We start from the raw sequence: 10889 nt of genomic DNA, 5'->3' as shown, positions 1-10889 counted from the left end.
TCACCCCAAGAGCAAGGTGGGGAGTTCTTGAAGGGAAGGATGCCGAGGGTCTATTTGGAAACAGCCTCTCTACCCCAGGGTAGGGGTAAGGTCTGCGTACATACTACCCTCTCCAGACCCCACTAGTGGGATTATACTGGGTTGTTGTTGTACTCCCAACAATTATCGGGAAGAACATAGATTGTCCGAAAGAAGCAATAATCAGAACCTTTTAAATAGAATAACTCCATAGAGTCATGTCAGCAGCAGCTTCCACATTATCTCGCACTTCTACGTAGTGAGGTGGAGGTAATATTAGTCCTTCCACCATATTTTTTAGCAATCCAGGCATGCAGAAGAGCGCTTCCTCATCCATAAAAACTTATTACTTTCTGACATTTCAGGAGATTCTCCTGAAACTCTTTCAGACTTATCAAATATGCGGAAAGCCTCGGCGGCCTCTACCGCCGCTCTCTGAATATCCTTAGCGTCAGAGGAAATAGGGATAGGCAACTTCCAAACAGATTCAGCAAAGTTCAAGCAAGCAGAACGACCCCTTAATGCAATAACCGCCACATCATGGGCTCTAGCGGCCATTTCTGCAGTGGGGTAAATTCGAAGCCATATTCTTGATTTCTTATTTGGTTCTCTGACTTCAGAAACCCATTTGTCTGGATTTCTCTTCCTCACTCCCCTGTATACTGGGTGTCGAGTTTCTCGAAACTTCTTTCTCCTTGCTCGCTTCTTGGGGTTATTCGAAGCTAACATCAGTTCCTCTTCAAAAAGATCAACACCTCTATTAATGCATGAGCTCAGTGGCGGAGGCAGGATCTTCATGAAGGGGGTTCAAAAAAAAATTTTGTAGCTAGTGGGAATTGAACTCTTGACCTTATGTAGATTTTGAACCCCTTGACCACTAAACTACACTTTTGGATTGTGTTAAGGGTGTTCAAAACTTAATATATAGAGATAAAAACAGATTTTGCCTTATATATACAGTGTAATTTTTCGGCGAAAGGTGTTCGGATCACCCTTGCACCCCCTAAATCCGAGCTGCTATTGTTAGAGACTGGTGATGATTCGGGCACTTCTAAAGGCCACAAACCAGCTGATGATGCTGTAGGAAGTGGGTCACCATAATAACTATAAGAAATATCCGTTCTTGTTCGCTGATATTGAGAGTTACTAAGTAATACTAATATAGTAGTGTTATTTTATATGTTGTTTAGTTAGACATTTTTGCTATTTGGGGATCAGAATGTGAGAAGTTGGGTTCTAAATATATACTAGTAGAAGTAGGATACTAGGATTATGAATGCGAGAGGTGGTGAATGATAACCTAACGTTAAAAAACTCTCCATACTTTTACTTGTAATACCATGAATAGTGATTCCGTCACTATTCATCGTCCATAATTCCGACATACGACAAGATAAAATCACAAGATTGGTCTCAAAAGAACCCCCTTCTCCTTGTGAACAATCTCCCTTTGATTTTATCCAAAACTCTTTAACCAAACGCAACAGATCTTGATTTAAGCTGTTCGAATTTACTGTAGCATATGGTGTTCCATAGCAAGCATCAACGTTACTGTTGTAACGTGAAGCGAAAGGACTGCTAAAGAATTTTTTGGATGATTTGCTTCATTCGTGATTCACAATTATACAGCTAAAAGCAATAGATCTTAAAACTTTTCTGAATTACTGTAGCATCGACAAAGCTGCTGCCTATTTTTCATGTAATTGAGGTGGACAGAATCTGGGTTTCTCAGATAAGCAACATAGCAGTTACGTTGAAGTCGTTCATGGCTCCCAAGCCTGGCGACCAGCCTCATACAATGGCTGGTCAGCCCTCCCAAGCACTCCCTAACAACATAGCATCTAGTTTGAAACCCATGGATTTTGCTGTTGTGTTAAAACCAGATGCGATCAATGCTGCTGCGCAAGAAATATCAACTGCTGCGTCGAGTGTTGAGCCAATAATGCCTAGACGTGCAACTTTCTTGCAAGGACAACCTATGGTGAAGTTTACAGAGGCAGAAGTTAAACGCATGAACATAATTGAAGGTTTGCAATATGCCATCGTGTGTAAGTTTTCATATGGATGGCCAGATTTGCAAGAACTTCGTAAAATCATACCAATGCAGTGTGGAATTAGAGGAGAATGCACCAATGGTTATCTGCGGGATAGACACATTTTGATACGACTAACTCTATGGCAGGACTATATCGAGTTTGCGTCGAAAAGTGTATACTATATCAAGGATAACTTTGGACAAGAATACCAACTGAGAACATTGATATATGATTCAAAATTTAAACCTGGAGAGGAAACTTCGAAGGTGATGGCATGGATTTCTTTTCCAAATCATTTGCCAACTTATTTCATAAAAGAATGCCTTTTTTCCTTAGCATCAGCTGTAGGAGAACCACAACACCTCGATATGGCTACTATCAACAAAACAAGGCCAAGCTGTGCAAGAGTGAAAGTGTTAGTTGACTTATTAACAGACATGCCGAAGAATGTTCGTATGGATATTGAGAATGAGGTTACAAAAGAGGTGAGAACTGAAAGGGTGACGATTAGATACGACTACTTACCTAACTTTTGTAAAGAGTGTAAACTGCAAGGGCATGACACGATCGAATGCTGGAGAATTCATCTGGAGATAATGGAAAACAGAACTGTCGAGCATCAGAAAAATAAAGAAGTTGTTAGTAAGGGTAATAAGGAAGCTGAGAAGCAAGATGCTCCTATTATGATTCTCAGTAGTGGCAAGGTAGTTGGTAAGTTAGGCCCTCAATGGAAGGAAGTAAGGGACAATAGAGGGCAGAACAAAGGTAAACAAATTGAGGGTAATGGTGCAGCTGGGAAAGAAATTGTTGCTGTGGATAATAACTCAGCAAAACAGGTACAAACAACCAACCAATTTTGCAGTGCTTGAAATTGAAAAGGGTGAGATCAATGAAGGTGAAGAATTTTGTACAAATCAGCTCATTGACGGTGCTGTCCGAAAAAATGCCTCCAAGTCCATAATTATTGTGACTGAAAATAATGCAGACCCCATTAATATTCATACAGTTGTGGAGAATGAGTCAGAAGAGATGCAATTTGATTTCTTGACTAGACAAATGGTACGAAAGGGAACTTCACCTAGTTCATCTAGAATACCATTAGCTATGTCAGAACCAAAGAAACTGAACGCTGCAGCACATACTTTCAATCCTACAACAATAAGAAATCATGCCGCAAATAGGGAATCAACAGCAGATTGTGTACAACAAGATTTGGGGAATGAGCAACATTTTGACAATTACTCAACTGCCCAATGGGTGCAAGATGCTTTCAAAAATAATGTAGCCCAGGCCAATACCTCATGTCAAGAAATTCTTTCAAAGGAAGTTGAACAACATTTAGCAAACAACAAAGAGAATGACTTAATTGAAGATACAGATTTTGAGAAATTCAGGACCAGTGAAAAATATAAATGGGCTGGAGGGAGATTATGGATCAACCAAACAGAGGAAGTCTTAGCAGATGGGCAGATTCCAGATATAATGCATAGTGAAAAAGAATTTGGAGGAAATGAAGTGGAAGATGAGGATTAAAGTTTTAATTGTAATGCCAATGCAATCAATATTCAAACCATAAGTAAATGTACAAATGCAACAGAAGAAAAGACAAAAGAGGGGAACATCAATATTATAGATCCAGGAGGGACTTTACAAATTGATATTAGTAATGTCTTGAAAGAAGCTGAAAATAAAGACAAGAACCAACAGAAAAAGTCAGACAAGAACCAAGAGAAGACAGAGCAAGTCTATACAAGAAGTGGTGTACCATTGAGCACAGGGAAGGATGTAGCAGGAAGTGTGGTTCCATCGAACAATACACAGATGTTGACAAATGAATTAGAAGAAAAAGATGCTGAAATTACCAATCTGGAAAATGATGTTGAACTCACCAATCTGGCATATGATGTTGTGACATCCAAAGAAGCATCCGAAGCACATGACCAAGTTGGCCATGCAGAATTTAAAGGTAGAGACATGGATGAGGAATCCACTATACAAAATTTCCTTAATGTTTCCAAGCAGGGTGATCTCTCGCCAAGGCTTATTGATAGAGAAAAATCTGCAATAAAAGGAAAAAAGAAACAGTCAAAACAGACATCTACCGTCCCAGCTAGTAGAGTACAAACAAGGAGAACACTGTCCAAACCCCAAAACTTTTAATGGATGCAATTATATAGAATGTCAGGTCAGTAAATACAATGCAAGCATTTGAAAGGCTGATTACAATGCACAGAAAACATCACTTTGAGTTCATAGGAATCCTTGAGCCTATGCAACAGTCTCACAAAATGGAGAGGTATAGAGCAAGAATTGGTTTGGCACAGGCTGTGGTGAATGTTTCAAACAAGATTTGGGCTTTTATTGATGAAATATTTGAGGTTAATATTCTGTATAACATGACTCAACAACTGACTTTGAGATTAACACATACTGAAACACATGTTTAGCTCATCTTTACACTAGTTTATGCCAAATGTGATCGCATTGAAAGAATTGAACTATGGGATTCTCTATATGCAATGGCATCAGATATGACAATACCATGGCTAGTTGGAGGCGACTTTAATGTAATATGGGATGAGGAAGAGAAATTTGGAGGATTACCCGTTTCTCTCATTGAAGTAGATGATTTTAGGCACTGCATAAATACCTGCAACTTGACAGACTTGGGATTCAAAGGAAGTATATTTACATGGTGGAATGGAAGATCAGAGGAAGACTGTATTTTTAAAAGATTAGACAGATGTTTTGGCAATCATGAATTGCAACAGACCTTTCCTGGATTGGAGGTAACTCACCTGTCCAAAATTGGGTCTGATCATTGCCCAATGATGATGAAATATGATATAGAAACTCCTCCAATTAAGAAGTCATTCAGATTTCTTAACTTCTGGACTAAGCACGAATCCTTTAAAGATTTAGTAAAGGAGAATTGGAATGCTGATTTTAGTGCTAACCCTTTCTGTATTTTTAACTACAAGTTAAAGAAGCTTAAGAAAGCACTATCTACCTGGAGCAGAGCTACATATGGGGATATATTCCAGAAGATTGCGAGCCTGGAGGAGGTGGTCTTGGTTCATGAAAGGCAGTTTGAAGTCAATCCTACACAGATGAATAGACAAAGATTACAACAGATCCAAGCTGAAATGATTAAATATCTTGCATTAGAAGAAGATTTCTGGAGACAAAAAGCTGGCATGGTATGGTTCAAAGATGGCGATAGAAACACTAAATTCTTCCATGCTCAAGTTAATGGGAGAAGGAAGAGATTGAAATTATCAAGGATCCATAATAGCATTGGTGACTGGATTGAAGAAGATCAATTAATAGTAGAAGAAGCACTAAAGTTCTACAAGGATCAATTTACTGAGAATGCAGTACCAAATGATTTCGATATTCTAAATCATGTACCTTCTATGGTAGATAGTGATTAGCATGAAAGATTGATGGAATTGCCTTCCAATGAAGAAGTGAAGAGAGCAGTTATGGGTTTGAATGGGGACTCAGTTGGTGGACCGGATGGTTTCACTGGAGCCTTCTACCAAACATGCTGGAATATTATTGAAGAAGATGTTGTCCAAATGGTCAAGGCTTTCTTTTGTGGTCAGCGGCTGCCAAAGAGTGTAACGCACACAAACCTGGTTTTATTACCAAAGAAAAAAAGAAGTTATGACATTTGCAGACATGAGACCAATCAGTCTTAGTAACTTTGTTAACAAGATTTTCTCTAGGGTTATTCATGACAGGTTGGTTGAATTATTACCAAACATAATCTCAGAGGAACAGGCAGGTTTTGTGAAGGGCAGGAGCGTAGTTGAGAATGTACTGTTAACTCAAGAAATCATTACGGTTATCAGGTTAAGAACAAAAGTAGGTCCAAACGTTGTGATTAAGCTTGATATGGAAAAAGCTTACGATAGGCTATCATGGATATTCCTGACCAAATCACTAAGGAAAATGGGATTTCCTGAAGCTTTTATTGGATTGATCTTTGATTTGATTGGGAACAATTGGTACTCTGTGCTTATAAATGGTCAACCTAATGGTTTCTTCAAATCATCGAGGGGAGTTAAACAGGGTGACCCTTTGTCACCAACTCTATTTATTCTAGCAACTGAAGCACTTTCTCGGGGATTGAATTCACTTCACACTAACCTGTATTTCTGTGGATTTGGAATGCCAAAATGGAGCCCAAAAATAAATCATCTATCATACGCTGATGATACAATCATTTTTTGCTCATCTGATGAAACTTCATTGAGACTTGTCATGGAGGTTCTGCAATCTTATGAATCATCATCTGGTCAACTGGTGAACAAAACCAAATCAGCCACATACTTGCATCATTTAACGGATAATGAGGTGATTAACAAGGTGGAAAAGATTACAGGTATACGAAGACAATGTTTCCCTATGACCTATCTTGGCTGTCCTATTTTTTGTGCAAGAAGAAGGGGAGACTATTACCAGGGATTAATCACCAAGGTTATGGACAAACTTCAGTCATGGAAAAGCAAACTCCTGTCTATAGGAGGCAGAGTGGTTCTAATCGCAAATGTCCTACAGAGTATCCCAATTCATATGTTGTCAGCAGTTAATCCTCCAAATTATGTGATCAACAAATTACATAGCATTTTTGCTAAGTTTTTCTGGAGCAGCAATGTCGGAGGCAGCACTAGACATTGGGCGTCTTGGACTAACCTGTGTATGCCTTTTGACGAGGGAGGCATAGGCTTCAGGTCCCTGCATGACGTATCGAAGGCACTGTTCTGCAAATTGTGGTGGATTTTCAGGACTAAGCCCACTTTTTGGAGTGCATTTATTTGTCAAAAGTACTGCAAGAAACTAAGTGCAGTAATTGTACCTTGGAAACGTGGATCCCGTGTGTGGAGAAAAATGCTAGAATGTAGGGATTTGATTGAGCATCAAATCTACTGGAAACTGAGAATGGGATCAGCTCAATTTTGGTTCAATAATTGGACTGAGATGGGAGCCTTATATTTTTCAAGTGCATCCAGGTTTTGGTATCGATGAGGATATTCATAATGTCAACGATCTGGCTGAAAATGGTATGTGGAATGTGGAAAAAAATTTTGAGAGCCTACCTGAAGATCTGGCAAACCACATTGTGTAAATATTAAACCACCATCTGAAAGTTCACAGTTAGATACTCCTTTCTGGATGCTTGAAACAAGGGGACATTTTACAGTAAAATCTACATGGGATTATCTGCGAAGAAGAGACAACCCAAAATTAGCTTACAAGATGATATGGGTAAAAGGTTTACCTTTCAAGATATCCTTCTTCATGTGGAAGGTGTGGAAAGCAAAACTGCCACTTGATGATTTTTTGCGTAAAATAGGATACTTCATGCCTTCTAAATGTTGGTGTTGTGCTGATCCTAAGGAGGAGTCTTTAGTTCATTTGTTCTTCACATCAAATGCAGCTAGAAGTGTTTGGAGATATTTCCTGAGGAGAGCAGGAATTGCATTAGATGGGTTGTCTTTACATCAAGCAATTACAAAGTGTTGGACAGCCGGTAGTACCTAGATTGAAGTCAGTGTTACAAGCTTTACCTGCATGCATTGTATGGGAACTTTGGAAGAGAAGAAACAGTTTGAAATATGGAGAAGCAGTGTCAGTGAGCAGAGTTATTTACCAGGTGTCATCTACGTTGCAATCGTTGGTCCAACTGAAAAAGCCAGGAATACATGTGCCTCACAAGTGGCTGGACTTACTGACAATGATGGAGCAATACACACCTCGACTGAAATATGATAAAGTGTTATGGGAATTTCCTTCAAGAGGATGGATCAAAGTGAATACAGATGGAGCATGTAGAGGAAACCCAGGGAGGAGTTCAATTGGTTTCTGCATAAGAGATGAGGCAGGTGATTTGATATATGCAGAAGGAAGGGAGATCTCTGAAGGAACTAACAATGAATCAGAAGCGGTAGCTATTGTGGAGGTATTGAAGATGTGCAAAAATCTTAATTATTGCCGGATATGGCTGCAGACAGATTCTATGTTATTAAAGAACATTATAGAGGAATCATGGAAGCATCCATGGTATATTATTGAACATGTAGAGGAGATTTTAAGACTGAAGGAACAAAATACCATCAAGGTCACACACATTTTCAGAGAAGGGAATACATTAGCAGACCATCTTCCCAATTACGCCCTCGATGAAGGAAATACTGAATGCCATGGTTTCTGGGATCCGGACTCAAAAGGAAGGAGGATTATTAACGAAGATAAGATGCAATGCCCTTACATAAGAGTGAAAGTTGCAAGGAATTAGGAGGAAAAGAGGAGTCATTTTGTTATCACACTTGAATCATTCTGGAGGAGAGTTTAGATACCAATTTACGGCTAACTTTGTTTCTCTTTTTTGCAGGTTTTTCATCGAAGCTAAAGCCTAATCTTATAGTAGAATCTGAAATGGTGGTATTAATGTAGTGCATTTCAATTCACTGTGAGGACATTAAAGAAGGGTTGTCGCAATTTTACTTTATATTATACATGGAAACGACTCACAACAAAGAGAAATAATGCAACTAGCATGGGAAATAACCTGAGCATGTATTTCTAAGAAGTTTATGCACATTATCAGAAGCCAAATGGTTGGAGTGTGCACCAGCATGCAACGAATCTCAACAAAGGACGAAAAACTCTTCTCAAGTGCACACATGGGGTAACGTGGAAGGCATGGCAGACAGCACATGCTGTCTAGAAAAGGAATCACATGGAAAGGTGTAATGCATATGGAAAGATATCTAGGATACATAAAAGCATGCAATACTTTAGGATGATGGTACTATGGGATATAATTCTTTATGCTTCAGATGTATGTGGAGCTCATATGCTTATGGATTTTTCAACACAAAGCTGTCTCTATTGGTCAGGGAACGCAGCAATGGGGACAGAAGTGCCCTTGGATAGACAATGTTGTTTTGATCACGCACGCCAGCAATTTTCATGATGCTGTCCAACGTGGAATATTGATACACGAACAGGAAGCTGGCAGCTGTATCAAAAGCAGCTGGCCCGTGAGTTTTTGGAAAAATTTCGAACAAGGATGCTCGACAGTGTTGCACGCCAAGTTTAACATGAAAGTAACTCGAGGCTCGAAAAGCATGCGAGTATACTGAAAAGGGGAGCATGGGCAAAAATTACAGCGTGCGTCTTGGAAACAAAAGAGAAAACAGGTGTCAAAATAAGCTAGAATTGATACAAACAACCGGAAATTTTTAATAGAAGGCACGGCCTTAGCCTGAAGACAACAAATGTTGTCGAACAAAAATGGAATGTTATCTCGGATGCAGACTTGTTTTTTACAAAGTTTAATAGCATGAATGTGATATCAATGTTGAGTGCAACACTCAATTTTGATAATAGGCTATTTGTTAAATTCAAACTTTATTCCTTTCATTTCATACGAGATCATGACATTGTATTTTGTATTACTTTGTTATAAATAAAAATAGCCCTAGGCGTATGCCTAGCGGATTGACCAAAAAAAAGGATAATGAACGCTTCTATATATATAGATGAATAAGTGAAGCATTGTAGCTAAGTAGTCTGTAACACAAAGGAACATAAGGGGAACATGCTGGATTTTGACACGCGTAAGTAAGCTGTATAGATGAATAAGTGAAGTTATAAGTGTAAAGTGTGTCTTAGCTCGTGTGGTTTTCTGCTGGCTGATTCGGCAACTTGCGAGTGTTTCGTAGTTTCTGCCCCTCTTTTCCTTCCTTCCTTTCCGGAATATGTATCCAAATTATGTATCAGTATTTGACTCGACACGAAATTTAAAAAAGAAAAGAAAATCTCTAAAATATATGGTTATAAATTATTTCATTAAGGATAAAGTAGAAAGTTTAAAGTAAAATTATTTTTCAATAACAAAGTATCACATTTAATTTGAATAAATAAAAAAGAAAACAAATATGACACATGTCACACCTCTTTTCTACACACCCGAGGGTAATATATGAGAGTTTTTCCAATTAAAGTGACATTATTTGAAATGGGATTATTTTATTTATCAGAGTCGCCACATGGGATAGTTTATTTGGTGTCCCAAATCACCGGTTTATTTTAAAATCCCAAATTGAGGAAATTTGACTTTATTTAAAAGTCTGCGAACCAGAAATTCTAAGTAAGGAATTCTGTTAACCCGGGAGAAGGTGTTAGGCATTCCCGGGTTCCGTGGTTTGAGCACGGTCGCTTAAACTATTAAAATTGGCCTATTATCTGATTTATTACATGTTTTAGACCTATTGTGTATTTTTTTAACTTTATTACCGCTTTTAATTAATTTAAACCGCTTTTAGGGAGATTCAGTTTCATTTAAAATATATCGTAAACCACGCTACATGAAATGCGTCCGTGATTCGCCGACATGTTTTATTTTAACATTATTGAGAATTGGGTCACATGAAATGTACACCCGAATTTAGTAATTAAAAATCACAACTACGTCAGGGAACCGTACCCTTAGCTATGATGAATTATTTAAAGAATGCGCCTAAAGCAACTACGAAGGTTCAAAATTAATAACAACATTTGTGAGGGCCATGGAGAGTTTAATTGATGGCACGCCTCAATCTCTACAAGGAATAACTCTTGAATTAGTTTCATGAGGGCCATGGGTTGAGGATTTTATTTGGCATGACACACCTCAATTGATTTTAACTAAAGGAGATTATTTAAATAAGGTTAAGATCCAAATTGAAACTTAACCTAGAATTTCATTAACTTAATGTCAGGCCTTTTGAATTTCTGTTGGAAACTGCCTTGGGCCAAGACGGCCAGTATTTGATGAAGGCC

At 38.4% G+C, this 10889-nt stretch overlaps 1 protein-coding gene and 1 pseudogene across 1 annotated transcript; one reads left to right on the top strand and one right to left on the bottom strand.

Annotated features, from left to right (window-relative positions):
• Nucleotides 1-211: 211 nt before the first annotated feature.
• LOC104211954 (dehydration-responsive element-binding protein 1B-like) lies at nt 212-765 on the bottom strand (annotated as a pseudogene).
• Nucleotides 766-4252: 3487 nt separating this feature from the next.
• Nucleotides 4253-5488, top strand: LOC138888012 (uncharacterized). The gene is made up of 2 exons (XM_070169807.1): nt 4253-4432; nt 4502-5488. Exons 1-2 carry the CDS (start codon nt 4253-4255, stop codon nt 5486-5488), a joined length of 1167 nt encoding a protein of 388 aa, XP_070025908.1.
• Nucleotides 5489-10889: the final 5401 nt, after the last annotated feature.

Source organism: Nicotiana sylvestris, chromosome 3 (assembly GCF_000393655.2).
Source record: "Nicotiana sylvestris chromosome 3, ASM39365v2, whole genome shotgun sequence".
Lineage (NCBI taxonomy): Eukaryota > Viridiplantae > Streptophyta > Magnoliopsida > Solanales > Solanaceae > Nicotiana > Nicotiana sylvestris.
Note: the sequence above shows the minus strand (reverse complement) of the source record. Positions and strands in the feature narration are given on the sequence as shown.